The 14510-nt window shown below is 49.5% G+C and overlaps 5 protein-coding genes across 5 annotated transcripts; 2 read left to right on the top strand and 3 right to left on the bottom strand.

The window, feature by feature from the left end:
* The first annotated feature begins 5 nt into the window (after positions 1 to 5).
* Positions 6 to 1881, top strand: BDV59DRAFT_175283 (hydantoinase/dihydropyrimidinase family protein). Its single transcript, XM_073689233.1, has 3 exons — positions 6 to 154; positions 200 to 1134; positions 1187 to 1881. Exons 1-3 carry the CDS (start codon positions 107 to 109, stop codon positions 1704 to 1706), a joined length of 1503 nt encoding a protein of 500 aa, XP_073549695.1. The 5' UTR covers positions 6 to 106; the 3' UTR covers positions 1707 to 1881.
* Positions 1882 to 2228: 347 nt separating this feature from the next.
* Positions 2229 to 3102, bottom strand: BDV59DRAFT_175282 (uncharacterized protein). Its single transcript, XM_073689232.1, has 3 exons — positions 2986 to 3102; positions 2824 to 2940; positions 2229 to 2773 (listed from the first exon to the last, which is right to left on the bottom strand). The coding sequence occupies exons 1-3, from the start codon at positions 3012 to 3014 to the stop codon at positions 2689 to 2691; spliced, it is 231 nt and encodes a 76-aa protein (XP_073549694.1). The 5' UTR covers positions 3015 to 3102; the 3' UTR covers positions 2229 to 2688.
* A 545-nt stretch (positions 3103 to 3647) lies between these two features.
* Positions 3648 to 4059, bottom strand: BDV59DRAFT_175281 (uncharacterized protein). Its single transcript, XM_073689231.1, has one exon. The coding sequence runs from the start codon at positions 3928 to 3930 to the stop codon at positions 3763 to 3765; it is 168 nt and encodes a 55-aa protein (XP_073549693.1). The 5' UTR covers positions 3931 to 4059; the 3' UTR covers positions 3648 to 3762.
* A 74-nt stretch (positions 4060 to 4133) lies between these two features.
* On the bottom strand, positions 4134 to 11454 carry BDV59DRAFT_200709 (uncharacterized protein; the record flags this gene model as incomplete). Its single annotated transcript, XM_073693643.1, has 2 exons — positions 4134 to 10967; positions 11020 to 11454. 2 exons carry the CDS (start codon positions 11452 to 11454, stop codon positions 4134 to 4136), a joined length of 7269 nt encoding a protein of 2422 aa, XP_073549692.1.
* Positions 11455 to 13264: 1810 nt separating this feature from the next.
* BDV59DRAFT_200708 (sulfotransferase family protein) lies at positions 13265 to 13918 on the top strand (the record flags this gene model as incomplete). The annotated part of the gene is made up of 1 exon (XM_073693642.1): positions 13265 to 13918. The coding sequence occupies one exon, from the start codon at positions 13265 to 13267 to the stop codon at positions 13916 to 13918; it is 654 nt and encodes a 217-aa protein (XP_073549691.1).
* Between the last annotated feature and the right edge of the window lie 592 nt (positions 13919 to 14510).

The following is a 14510-nucleotide window of genomic DNA, read 5'->3' as shown; positions in this document are numbered from 1 at the left end:
GATGGCTGATAACCGTGAGGGGGTTGATTAATATGGAGAGAGATCACCAGTGTATCCATTATGAAGATTCAGATCCGCGAAAGTTTTGTATCGGAGTTTTGCCATTATGAAGATTACTAGCAGCATCGAACTGATTGTCACCAACGCGACAATTGTACGCATCTCTCGTCTCCGTCAAAACCGAGGCTAATAATAACAGGCAACCGCCGCAGACGTTCTGCCAGACCAAGACATCGCAATTTCTGATGGAAAAGTGGTCTTGCTTGGACAGAACCTGACTGCTCTCTTCCCAACCGCCCCTACTCTCGATGCCGAAGGGGCCTATGTCTGTCCCGGAGGTGTTGATGGTCATGTCCACTTGCAACAAGACAACAGTCCGACCGGCGATACATGGGAATCAGGGACTCGATCAGCCATTGCTGGTGGAACTACTACGGTCCTCGCATTTGCAAGCCAGAAGCGTACCGACGATAGTTTATTTCCGGTGGTCAAAGAATATCACTCCCGTGCCGCGGGACAAGCCTATACGGACTATGGGTTCCACCTCATCCTCACCAATCCAACCGCGACCGTATTAAATGAAGAGTTGCCGGTAATGGTGCAGGATGGAATTACTTCGGTGAAGCTCTACATGACGTACCAACCCATGCGCCTCCGCGACCGCGAGTTGCTGGACGTATTCGAGGCCACACGACGACTGGGGATGACCACAATGGTCCATGCCGAAAACTCCGATATGATAGAATGGATGATTGAAAAGCTGGAGGCTCGTGGCCGTACAGAGCCGTATACTCACGCACTCGCCCGACCTAACATAGCGGAGGATGAAGCGACATACCGGGCCATCTCATTGTCTCAGCTGGCCGATGTTCCCATCCTGATTGTGCATATGTCATCCAAGGCCGCCGCCTCCCACGTCCGACAAGCACAGACACATCTTCTACCAGTGATGGCTGAAACATGTCCCCATTACTTGCGATTTACCAGTGAAAAACTGAGAGGCGAAGACTTCCAAGGGGCTAAATGTGTATGCTCACCAGCCTTACGTGAAGACCCAATGGATCTGCAGGCTATGTGGGATGGCCTGGTGAATAATACATTTACCGTCGTCTCTAGCGATCATGCTCCGTCGAAGTAAGAAGACGTCCTGTGGATTGCCAGATAGATCCCTTGCTGACAACTCTAGATTCGACCATCCGCTGGGCAAGAAAGCTGGAATGTCTACTTTCACAAAGATCCCAAATGGTCTTCCAGGGCTCGAGACCCGGATCCCAAGCCTTTTCTGCGATGGTGTCCTGTCAGGCCGTCTGTCAATTCAAAAATTTGTTGAGCTGACCAGCTCCAATCCAGCCAAGCTGTATGGGCTTGGGTCTACTAAAGGAACCATTGCTCCTGGTTTCGATGCGGATTTGGTGATTTTTTATCCTACCACTGAGCAAGTCATAGCCAAAGGCAAAGGGACAACCATGAGTCCATTCAAATTGAAGAACTCCATGCTGCATCACGACATCGATTACACCCCATTTGAAGGTATCAAGTTCACCAATTGGCCTCGATACACTCTCCTCCGGGGAAAGGTGGTCTGGAATCGAGACAATTGCGGTATTCTCGGTATGAAGGGAGATGGAATGTTCTTAAAACGGGGAAAGAGTTCTCTTAAAAAGCCCAGGGGAGTCTTCGTTAACGAGTTTGACCCATATCAGTGATTGGGTACTATTTACCTCAAACATAAGTGTTTACTCTGCCGTTTTGATATAACAGAATAAACACACCATTATCGGAGTAGATCGCCATGGCCAGTGTTGCTCCAGATGACTGCTATCAACCGTTTTCAAATTATACAACAAATTAGGCATACCATTTTTACCCATAGACTAGCAGGCTTGGCTTAGTGAGTAGGAAATAATCAGTTCTGTTCAAATCTTGTTCTAGAGGTTTATCTGAACCTCGCTCACATATGTAGCCCGTTATTTGGATATGTTTGGGTGACAGTCCATCGGGAGGAGCTGAATACTGTTACTTCACGATGAGGAACTCGGTGCGAATTTCGATTCTGACCATCCCCTGCCATTGAATTTTGTCTCTATGCCTGAAGCACTATATTGCTTTTTGGATCTAGCGCACCCCCTGGCTGCCTTTACGTACCTTTCCGTACGGAGTACAGCGTCTCACCGCTTGATCATCTACCTGATTGGTAGGTTCGTTATCATAATCGATCTTAATATTCAATATTACCACCCCGGCCCGCCACCTTTCTTGACATATTGAATATTAATGAGAAGTGACCCAGTTTATTCGAAAATTGGCGTGGTCCCGAAATTGCCATGTTACTGGACCCAACGACGCGTCTCGATAGTAAACTAATGACTGATTTATGGTAGGAGGGGTCGATGTATAAATTAGCTACATGCGTAAAATTTTGATATACTATCTCAGGCAATTCTCCGAAGGACGCTGTGGGCTTAATATCGTTCTACGTTAAGAGGACGAGGTTGTAGGTGTCGTAGATGAGCCGCTAAGCATGCCATACAGCTATTACTCTGGCGTCACAAGATCAATCTCGCTTGAATAAACAGTGAAAATTATTATTATTCAAAGGATCAAGTGTCCAGCTGAGCAAGATCCTATATTGCCCTAAGGCATACCAAAGTTTCCCTTGTCATTACCCGAAATTCACCGACGCAGGGATTAACAGCAACAACACGTGTCAGCGCATTCGACACAAGTCTCACAACATTCCTCGCACAAAAAGCAACAGCACAGTGTTATCAAACTAGACACAGTCAGTCACAGTCAGGGGCACAGAGACCGGGTATTATCAACCAGGTAGTCAAGCAGCCGTGATCAGACTTCTTTTCCTCTGGTGGCGGCGGCGGTTGTTGGTATTGCATCGGATAAGGCTGTTGAGGAGGCGGGTACTGGCCTCCAGGAGGAGGATAGCTTTTCTCTCAGCATGAATCGAGCGATAAATCCAGGACAACTTACTATCCTTGGGGAGGTTGCTGATAAGACATGGTGTGGGACGTGGATTCCGTAGAATAATAGCTTGCGTTTACATATCAGAAGTTTGGGGGATTATATAGGGGGAAAGGAGCTTCGCCAGGCAGAAGGAATACTAAGCCATCAGCCCTGTTGGTAGATGCAGTATTGGGGCTGGCTTTTCTTGGCCTTGCAATAAAAGGGAAGGACAGACTCCACCTTTGCAGGATGATTGGACCCGGGATTGCCTACATGTAAACTAGGTATGTATACAGTTGAGTAAGCGCTGTGTCTCACTGCCGTGCAACACTGTGTCGCTTTTCAGGGCCTATGGAATTCAGTAGATCGGCCTTCGACCGGTTCTGGGATGGGATGAAGAATGCCAAGAGGGCTAATCGTTGGAACAGCTCGCCTCGGTCATGACATGTGGCTGGGGCCCAGCGTTAGACATTGAAAGGACAAAGTCGACATGACGCCAAGCATAGGGATGGTTCCATTATTGACACTTGTAGGGACTAAGGTCGCCCATTAGGGCTGGCTACCCCACTCCCATCTCTTACGCACTATTATTGGGCGAGAATGGTGTTGCCTGCCGTCAATCAAGTCATCTTCGGGCTTCCCCAGTGAGTTGGTGAATGTTGTACTTCATCTTTCAAGTACGCGCTCACGCACAGGCTTGTAATATACTCGACTATAGGGTTTCAAGTACTGAAATCTACGTCCTTGCCAAGGACTAGTGTTAAGATGTTTGTTCAAGTAGAGAAATCGACCTTTCTTGGCAAGTTAAAGCTGTGCCGTGCCGTCCAGGTGACTCAAAAATAGCCACATCATGTAGAACATTTCAATATAATGAAACAAGGCAAACCTATATGAATTCGAACCACCTGCCGCATGATAATAGAAGTTGACCATACTATACAAAATAAAAATCAGTGAACAAGTAAACAACATGAGAAGTTATGGTAAAAACGTGCTGGGTCACGTGTATTAATGCCTGTTTCTCCAGGCCCACACAACATAGAAGTATGTCGCATTGGACTTCTTTGAACAACCCTGAGAACAAGATCTTACAGAACTCCACGACACAACGTAAAGTACAAACACAGGTTTAAAGTCAAACAAAATAAGATCATATATACGTTTGAACAGTCTCATTAGTTGATGCGAACGGAAGCTAGAAGGTTGACTTCCTGCATCTGTTCTTCATGCTCATCCGCAACACCATTGGGAATATGAGCACCGTTTGCCCCACAAGAGTTGATTCCATTGACAATATTCTTCACCATGGAGTTGACGTTTCCGTTCACAATCCTGGACGGCTCAGGGAGAGGAATTGATGGAGATAGCGCTTGTACCTCCGTCACTGTAGGCAGATGTGCCTCAACCTCGTGAGAGATCAACTCGACTTTAGAGCACAACTTGCGCAATGTGTCCTCAGCAAAAGACCGGGACATCACATGGTTAGAGAAGATCATCTCAATCCGTACCTGCTCGCCAACAGGTGTCGCGAGAATTGACAGGTCGCAGGCATCTGGAGCTGGGCAGATAAATCCAGGTGCACATTTCAAAGTCCGTTCAATCGCCAATGGCTGGCTAGCGTCATCACCTCCGAACTCTTGGTACTGGAACACAGAACTGAACCTCGTTTCTACCGGCCAGTCGGTACAATTGTCGATAATTTGGCGGAATCCTAAACCTTCGTGTGGGATCGTGTCTGTCTGCTGCTGTTGAATAGTGTGCAGGAGGTCCAGAATTGTTCTCATAATACCCATGTTGGCCCGCACCGGCACGATATTCAGACATGGTCCCATGACGGCTTCCACATTATCCAGCGGTAGATTTCGGCCGGAAACCATGTGACCGTAGACCACGTCAGTAGTAGCAGCCATTTCTCCGAGCGCTAGGGCCCATGCTGCCTTGATGACGGTGGCTGCGGTAATACCGTGGTTCTTGAATGCAACCAGAGGAACCATATCTGCAATCATGGTGTTCAGGACGTTGGTAATCGACATCTTCTTATGAGACACAAATCTTGTCATAGCAGAGCCAGCAAGTAGCCTAGTATAGAACTCTTCGGCTCCCTGGTTGGTATGGAGTTGCATGCGCACAAAATCGGAGAAATTTGGCCGCTTGGGCAAGGTCTCGCCGCGGTACGCCAAGCGAAGATCCTGCAGTAACAGCGGCATGGAGGCACCATCGTACTGGGCGTGTGAAACACGCATGATTAATCGGTGACGAACGGCTCCGTCCTTGACCAACATGTAACGAACGATAGGCTCTCCCAAGTGCGGCGGACGAGCGAGGTCTTCACGCACCAATACTTCAGATGGGTCCTGCTCATCTTGTATATGGAGCGAGAATTCTGGCGTATAGGATCGGAGCACCACTTGTAACAGCTGTGACCCTGTTCTCACGAAAACAGTGCGGAGGATCGAGTGGTGCGCAATGATTGTCTCACACGCAGCCTGCAGCCGACGGAGATCGATAGGACCATTGAAGTCGAACACAAGGTAGTTGCTCCATCCTCTAGTCTGGTTGAGACCTCCATTAATTGCAAGTGACTGGAAATCAGTCGATTCGATCACGTCCTGGATAGACGAAGCGGGGACTTTGACTTGGGGTAGGACGATATCGTCAAGTAGTTGGCTTTTAGGGATCGATTTGACACTGGAGAATGCCTCAAAAGTCTGAGGCAATCTCTGTTCAGTTAGCGTTTCCGCGATCTCACTCATTGCCTCGAGAGTGGGATATTGGAAGACTGTTGCGGTGGACAGGGGAATGCCCTGCGCGCGTGCAGCGGATGCAAGGCGCATGGCCGTGATGGAGTCGCCACCCAAACGCATGAAGTTGTCATTTAAGCTGATTTGGGTACTGGGGACCTTTAAACATTCAACCCAGAGTTTTTGAAGCGTATGTTGCATTTGTGTGGTAGGCGGACGCACATCCACAACTGCGCCCGAGTACTCAGCCATTTGGCGATGGCTCAACTGAGCACCGCAGCGAATCAGAGTCTTACGGTCTGCTTTTCCCGAAGGCAACTTAGGGACGCATTTCACGGGCAGATAGGCGCTCGGGATCATATGCATAGGCAGGAACTCGGAGAGAATATCGTCCAAGCCAGCCACAGCTGCCAGATGTTGCTCACTCGGAGGGGGGATAAGATTGTCGGCGCTGTGATTGCTGCCCATTCCAGCTTCCATAGTGACAGGGAGAAATGCAACTAGGCGTGGTTGATCTGGTGCATCGTTGGGGCTAAGAATATCGACAACAGCGTCTGGCTTGGCGGGCAGGCTCTGCTTGATCCGATATTCGATTTCCCCGAGCTCCACTCGCTGGCCACGAAGTTTGACTTGGGTGTCTTTGCGGCGCAGGAATGTCAAGGTACCGTCAGGGTTGTAGCGGACCAGATCGCCAGTCTTGTACACCACAGGAGGGCGAGTATTGTCGTTGGGGAAGATCCATAGAGGGTTATCCACGAATGCGGCTTGTGTTTTAGTGGGTTCATCTAGATATCCACGCCCAACGTTCCATCCTTCCACAACAAGTTCTCCTACACTTCCGATCGGCACCAATCGGTGGTGGTTATTGGGCATAACCACCCAAGAAGCTCCGGAGCATGCCCGGCCAATGTTCCGGGGATCAGACCCCAAAGTTACGTCGATATTTGACGTGCTGCACACGCAGCACTCACTAGGTCCATATGCGTTGATCAGTCGGACACGGTTTCCCCATGTCTCAATGTGAGAGCGGGACATTGCCTCGCCCGCAAGACTTAAAACCTTCAAGGAGGGAACATCTTCTGGCTTGATCAAATTGATGAATGAAGGGGTCAGCACTGCCCAGTTTGCCCTGAGTTCACGGATTGCTTCTGTAACATCCCTCTTGCGTTGATCCTCAGACGGAACGCAGACACATCCACCGGCAACCAGAACAGTCAAGGTCTCGACCAGACTAGCGTCGAAAGTGAACGACGCAAATTGCAGAGCACGGGTATCGCCATCTATCAGCATTGCTGAAGCATGGGTAAGGGAACCAGAGCAGTATGCACCATGTTGTATGATAGTACCTTTGGGCTCTCCAGTACTACCGGACGTAAAGATTGCATATGCTGCATTATCTGGACTGGCTTGGCTCGGCGCTGCCACATCAGTCGTGGACATCTGGGGGCTGTCTTCGTTTAGAATAACGATATTGCGACCCTCCGCTACCCTGGCACAGAGATCGTATTGACTCGGAGAACAGACAATGGTCTGTGCCCGGAGCTTTCTTATCATCAACTGGATACGACTTTCTGGCTGAGACGGGTCGATATTAAGGAATGCAGACCCAGATCGTAGGACACCGACCATGGCAGCAACGGCCCACCGGCTCTTTTCAAAACAACAAGGAATGAATGTTTCAGGTTTTGTTCCCAGCTGCACGAGTCGTTGCGCCAAGCGAGATGAGTGACTGTCTATTTCCGCATAAGTGAACGAACCATCCCAGGCGCATACAGCCTCTTTGAAGGGCTTTTCCAGGAACCGATGTTCGATGAGTCCATGGATGGTCTTGTAGACTGGACCGGGAATGTTGTGGTTCCACTGTCGAATATTGGCTTTATCTTGCTCACTTATGAAAGCGAGATCTTTCAATTTGGTCTCGGTGGACGAGCTACAGAACTGTTGCAAGAGATTTTCCAGTTGGCCGAGAACGCGAGATATGTAGTCCCCGTGTACAAGGCTAGAGTCGTAATAGGCAACACAGGAAACACCATTCGACTTCAAGGAGCATTCCAAAGTCAAGGCATACGTCCCAAAGTTCGCATTAGCTCCCGATACAGCTCGGAGATCTGGCGTCTCAGAAGCGGTCACTGTTTCCTTGGCGGGCTGGACAACAAGGAGTGTCTGAAAGTCGCACGCAGAACTGGCTTCCGTGCTAACACGGCGGATGTTTTGCAGCCCGGCTTGCTCAAAGGGAATACTTTCGGTTGCTTGGGATTGAATCCCCTTGAGGAAATCTCGAACAGTCAAAGCGTTGTCATCAGAGATCCTCACACGTACAGGGACGGCTGCTATACCTGGTCCGGCCAAGCGATCAAGATTGGAAACGGGTGCATTCCGCCCGGAAACAATAGTGCCAAAGACGACGTCGTCTGTTTCAGAATGTGAGCCAATGAGGATACCCCAGGCAGCCCGTATCATAGAGGCCATAGTGATCCCTGACTGTTGCTCTGTATTATCAAGGACCATGTTGTATTCTAACGTTGAGTCAGATACTGGCTGTTTGGAGATGGAGGCTGTGCATGGAAATTCGTTCTGGCTGGCACCAGCCAGATAATCTTTCCAGTATGTTTTGGAAGCCTCAGCATCGGTGCTGACCACATAGCTCATGAACTCCTTGAAAGTGTGATCCCGAGGAATGGGTTCGCCGTGGTACGCCCTGTGAAGTCGATCAAAAACCAACTCCAAAGTCCAAGCATCATAGACTGCATGATGCACAGTCCATACAAACGTCCACCCAGTTTCCTCGCGGATGAGGCCGTAGCGAGTGAGGCTGTCACCGCCGCGCATTTGGCGCATTTTGTCGGTTTTCAAGTAGTCCTCCAACTTTTCGCCAATCTGCCAATCGATACCTCCACGGACTACGACCTGCAGAGACGTAGATTCCGCCGAGAAAACAATCCGTGTACGTAGAACCGGGTGGGCATCAACCACCTGCTGACAGGCACGTTTGAAATGGGCCACATCGACATCCCTTCCTAGGGGAAGTGTGTGCTGGGCAATATACGCGCCTTCACGACTATCCGATAGTGCCATAAGACCATCTTGCAAGGCAGTGCACGGATACAGATCCTCAACGGCGGAGGCAGGGACTTGGCACTGTGCTGCAACCGTCTCAGTAAGATCTGTGGCATTAACACTCGGATCGAGAAGGGAGAAGGGAATGTCTTCGAAATCCCGACCATCCAGCATCCACGAAGAGGCGGCCATTGCATCCAAAACTGGGTTGCCGAAGATATCACCCACGCTGAGCCCAATAGCTTGATCTCGAGAAAGATTGACCAATTTCATCGCGTCAATTGAATTTCCACCAAGCTCCAGGAAGCTATCATCAGCGGAGATGGCTTCCGCAGAAATATTCAGTACATCTGCCCAGAGTCTGCGCAGGACATGTCCCGTATGGGTGGCAGGTTCCTTGTATTCCTTCCTTTTCATCCCCGTCAGCGCAGCCACGGTCATCTGTGATGCGTAGTCTGCAATGGCCTTGCGGTTTGTTTTCCCGGAAGCTGTAAGAGGCATGTGCTTCAGCTTAACTAGGGCTGATGGTACCATGTAAGCAGGCAATGATCTTGCCGCTTGTTCTTTCCATCCGCTTGTGACCTCGTCCAGGACTTGAGCAGATGCACTGTCAATATCATGGAAACCACCATCCAGACTCTTTTTCAGTGCAACGAACGCGGCCAAAAATGGTCGGTCTGGTTGGTCACTCGGCTTTACCAGGCTGACAGTCAGCTCGGTCCCTCTCGGGAATGACTGGCGTAGGTGAAATTCAACTTCTTCGAGCTCGATTCGCTGGCCACGTAGCTTGACCTGCATATCCTTGCGGCCCACCAGGTTTATGCGTCCATCAGACCCATACCGCGCGAGATCACCAGTCTTATATGCACGGGTAGGAGCTCCATCGCGAATTCGGTGAAGCCACGATGTGTTGGACAAAAATGAAGCCGCAGTCTTATCAGGTTGATTGATATACTCTCGCGCTAGGGTGGGTCCCTCAATAACAAGCTCCCCGATAGCACCGATCGGCGCAAGCCGGTCATCATCCGTCACGTCCACAATCCACGTTACTGCACCTGTTCCTGTACCAATTGTTGACCGATCAACATGACCGGACAAGTCACCTGTGACACAAACGGATGCCTCACTTGCGCCGTACATATTCAGCAGGCAAGCGTGACCACGCCATGTGTTAAGGTTATCTTGCTGTACCGGCTCTCCGGCAAGGACAAGGGTTTTAATATCCGGGATTTCTTCCGGCTTGACCGAGCGAACGAATGAGGGTGTCAAGCATGCCCAGTTCGCCTTGAAGTCACGCATAGCTCCCGCCGTCCGTCCAAGTCGGTCTTCCTTGGATGGTACACATGCACAGCCTCCCTCAATGAGTGGAGTGAAAAGTTCAAACGTATTTATGATGAAGGTGAAAGAAGCGAATTGGAACGTCCGGGTGTTGCTGTCGATGTGTAGACGCACTGCATGCTCCTTTGCGCTTGAGCAAAGTGCACGGTGCTCGTGGATAATACCCTTAGGCTTGCCCGTACTGCCGGAGGTAAAAATAGCAAGGGCGGGGTCATTGGGCGCCGCACGACTGGGGAGGTTGTGGCAAAGAGGAAGGCCATGGATGAAGTCTGCATCGATACCAAGTGTGGTACATCCAGCACCAGCAAAAAGATTACAATGCTCGGGCGCAGCCAAAACGAACTTCGCATCTACCTCGTCCATGATGGTGGTAAGTCGGTCCACCGGTTGTGCGGGGTCGATACAAACGAATGCACCGCCGGCCTTCAACACCCCGAGCATTGAGATGGCAGCCCAGAGGGACTTGTCGAAGCAACATGGTACAAATACCGAAGGGCCGATGCCCTGGTCGATCAGAAAGTTCCCGAGGCGGGACGTATAGTCGACCAGTTGGGCGTATGTTACACGCCCGTCCCAACATTCCAGGGCGATTTTATCAGGGCAGGTCGCTGCCCTTCGATCAATCTGTTCATGAAGGCATTCTTCCACCATGCCTGGAACGGTATGATTCCACTCCTGGACTTTTTCCCACGAGCTGTGTCCAAACATATCAATCTCCCCTAAGGTTGTTTTGGGGGCGTCGAGGATAACACTTGTGATATAGCCAACAGCATCTGCAATCGCAGATGCGATGGGTTTGCCGATGGCATGCGTCGCGTAGAGGAGGGTAGCCTGCGGTTTTTGCGAGTCGGACACTACAAGTGCCACAGCGCACTATGGGAAGTTAGAAAACTTTGAATAAATAGATACGATTCTCCAAACAAACCTCCGTGTTGTTTAAGCGGTCAATAATAGTGGTCTCTGACTGTGAAGTATTCCAAACGATAGTATTGAAAGGGACGTCCGAGTTCCACCAGTCTGCATCTGACTGGTTCATGAAAGCATTTTCGGAGAATTCATATGAAGGTTTCAGGGCGTTCAAAGCTACACCTGCCGGAATTTCGCCATGGCACAGTGTTACTCGAGGAAATGTCTTTGCTGTGTCATTGATCTGACCAAAACAGATCAAGTCGCTGCCGACATAGTATCGTAGAACCACCGTCCAAGCCTGAAGAAAGATCTCAGCTGGAAGCTCTTCGTAGGCCGAAATCTCGTCAGAGGCAACTGGAACTGACTGAAAACCCCGCACATTGTGTTGGGGGCTCTCCGCGGGAAATAAACAAGGCGCTGCCTTGTAGTTGGCAGACACAACATTCAACATGCCTGCGACAAGGTTGAACAATGCTCAAGACGATGGCTTCAGATATTAACAAAGAATAAAGTAAGATTACATATGGGCATAGGGGAGGAGACAAAGGGAATGCAGAGAACCAACGTCACTCGTTGCGCAAGATGATGAGCTTGTGGCGGAGTTTCGCACCTGGCTGTCAACAGAAGACGAAAACTCTTCGTTTCCACCAAGAGGAACAGTTTCTTCTTCCTTTTTTTTTTTCTTTTGCCGATCAACCGAGAGCAACAATTAGTGGTGATGAAGTCTCCAGTGTCCTAATAGAGGCATTCAGCCGTGGGATCCTCCAAGAACCCAGGATCGCCTGCGATGGACCCGGTCAGCCGCGGAGTCTTGGATCGGGGGAACCATGGGGGTTTGTTTACTTGGTAGAGAATGGATACGTGGATCCACAGAAGGTTGGAATAGCTCTTCCTCCAGCCCACCGATTTCATGGTCCTTCCGTCTCAGGATCTGATCCACAGTGAGAATCTTCAAGGTATCAAAGTATGGTGATGTATCCGACCTTACCAAGGTACCTTACCTGGTATCATATGGTAAGGTATATGTGTTCCAATACCGTCATTACCCAGATATTTACAGGACAAGCAGATAGAGTTTCAAGTTGCCGCATGGCTCCACTTGATCGGCAATTTCAGAGCCAAGATCTCGATCGGTTGGCTCGGGATTTTTCCCAGAATTTTCTGCCATTTTCCCTTGTTGGTTGCTAGTTTCTCCTGTTATTTTTAGTTGGTTCCTTGCGAACAGCCCGGGGTTGGCCTAAGACCCTAGCATCATACGCATTTGCCGAGATCCCGGAACTCCCGGCCAACTATCTTCACGATATCTACGCAGTAGCAGAGGGTATTCCATCCCAGCCGAGTGGTTGGCCTGACATCGGTGGCTGATATGGGTACCGCAGCCTTGCTTCCGGCCGTGTGGTCGCAGGTACCCGCAGGCTAGCTCATCTTTGCTTCGGGCGAGATGCTAACTCAAAACCGGAGATCCTAGGATAAAGTTCGGACCTGAATCGGTTCCAGGCGGCTTTGCAGTTCTTTTTCCTAAGTAGGCAATAAACAATGGCGATAGTAATGTCTGTGCGCTTTACGGCCATTGCATAAGCCCAGACTCAACAATAGCCCTGGTCACAGGTCACACGGGGTTTCCTCGCCACGACGATATTACCCTAATTTGTGACAATAGAGGACCTTCTGTACCGTAAGGAGTACACATTTTACTCCGTACTCTGTACCTAGGTACCTATCTCCCTAGGTACATCGCAGGAAAGAACACTTTACGTTGTATAACCGTAAAATGATTTTTCTTTCTTTTTGCTCCAGCCTGGTATCAGAGGTGCCGCTTCCAATTCCCGAAATACTCGCGCTTTGGTACATCTCGACAGTCGCTCTAATATGACTTCGACAACTGTGGGTATTCCGAATATCCTTATTGATTGACGTCCTTGATTTTTATCATGGGCTTTAAGTAGTGAAGACTTCTCTCGCTATGATGGACAATTCGTTCTTGTTGCCTTCCCAAATTTCGGCATCATGCGAGGTATTGAAAGTGTTCGAGTACAAAGTCAAATCGATCGGCGCACCTGTAATCGCGTCAAGCCCATGAAGGTCCTAGTGTTGGGCTTGTGCAGGACAGGGACACTATGTAGGGCGCTCTCCATACATCCCTTGTTTCCCTGCACCCCTGATGATATTACCTGTCATATTGTGATCGTTACTCACGCTTACTAGCCACTTGGCTGGCCTTGCAGGAACTCGGATATGATACGTACCATATGACCTCGATCATGCAAAACCCCCAAGATGCTATTATGTGGAAAGAAGCTTTCTTAGGAAAATACTATGGCGGAAAGAAGTTCAGAAAGACCGATTGGGATCAGCTGCTTGGCCACGTGGAGGCCATCACCGATTTCCCCGGTGCGGTTTTCGTCGAAGAGCTGGTGGAGGCTTACCCCGACGCAAAGGTTGTGCTCACGCTGCGCGACGTGGATGACTGGTACCGTTCCATGCAGCGCACGATCATGAAGCAAGCATATAGCCCCATGGCCACAATAATGGGTTGGATCGACCCCGTGTGTTTTGGCGAAGGAAACCGCATGTGTCGACTGGGTTTCGACGCCATGTTTAAGGGAGATTTCGACCGCAATGGGAAACAGGCATTTCTGGATCATTATAACCACGTTCGCCGAGTTGTTCCCGCAGAAAATCTTCTCGAATGGAGCCCGAGTGAAGGCTGGGGGCCGCTTTGCACATTTCTCGAGCAGCCTATTCCGCCAACCCCATTTCCCCGGTCAAACGAAGCAGTTGTATTCCAACAGAAATCGGCCACCGTGATTTGGGACTCTTTCGGGCGCTTCTTCATGAAGGTCACTACATTTGGTCTAGGAATAGCAGCCGCCTTCTTTGCGGCGAAATATGCTCACAGTCTAATTCTTCCCTAATATTTTCAGGCCAGTGTTATTTTCCCCCTTTATTACCCTCGTTGAGACGCCTCGTCGCTTGCGTTGGTGGCTTTCACGTAAATACATTGAAAGACGTGATTGGTTTCCGCATCCAGCCTATGTTTCGATTTCAATTTTCCCCTGCCCTTTGCCTTCAGTTATGGTAAACATAATGTAATTTTATCCTCAGAAGTCGCAGATATTTACCATTGAGATAACTCGCGTCCTACTTGCTTTTATATTCTTTGAGGTATGTTTTATTCCTTGGATTCAAGCGCATATGGGAGATACATCCACGCAAACTAGGTGACGAGCTATACAATATGTAAGAAGCCTGTATTGTGGCATATCACTTAAACTTAATAACGAATCAAGACAATTGGCGCGCATGTGAATTTTGGTATGTAACTCATTCACAGTGAATAGTAACAACTATTTCCCGAAGGTAAGGTCGATGGGTGTATCAGAAGTTATGGGATAATAATTACTGCGTACTGAGGTTCGTAAATCCCGCATACATCTCGGTGTATCGCAATGTGTTGGCCGTCGTTTGGTCTCAATTAAGCGGACCTGCAGCGCGAGCCGTATATTA

This window comes from Aspergillus ambiguus (assembly GCF_047715705.1).
Source record: "Aspergillus ambiguus strain CBS 117.58 unplaced genomic scaffold BDV59scaffold_9, whole genome shotgun sequence".
Lineage (NCBI taxonomy): Eukaryota > Fungi > Ascomycota > Eurotiomycetes > Eurotiales > Aspergillaceae > Aspergillus > Aspergillus ambiguus.
This window is presented reverse-complemented; position numbering and strand designations above follow the sequence as displayed.

Excerpts from the sequence above, each read along its gene's own strand:
- BDV59DRAFT_175282 (XM_073689232.1), bottom strand. The coding sequence starts at position 3,014 with ATGTCTTATCAGCAACCTCCCCAAGGATA. Across the intron at positions 2,941-2,985 it reads CAGCAACCTCCCCAAGGATA|CTATCCTCCTCCTGGAGGCC; the intron begins GTAAGTTGTCCT and ends CTGAGAGAAAAG. Across the intron at positions 2,774-2,823 it reads CACGGCTGCTTGACTACCTG|TTTGATAACACTGTGCTGTT; the intron begins GTTGATAATACC and ends GACTGTGTCTAG.
- BDV59DRAFT_175283 (XM_073689233.1), top strand. The coding sequence starts at position 107 with ATGAAGATTACTAGCAGCATCGAACTGATTGTCACCAACGCGACAATT. Across the intron at positions 155-199 it reads TTGTCACCAACGCGACAATT|GCAACCGCCGCAGACGTTCT; the intron begins GTACGCATCTCT and ends TAATAATAACAG. Across the intron at positions 1,135-1,186 it reads AGCGATCATGCTCCGTCGAA|ATTCGACCATCCGCTGGGCA; the intron begins GTAAGAAGACGT and ends TGACAACTCTAG.
- BDV59DRAFT_175281 (XM_073689231.1), bottom strand. The coding sequence starts at position 3,930 with ATGTTGTTTACTTGTTCACTGATTTTTATTTTGTATAGTATGGTCAAC.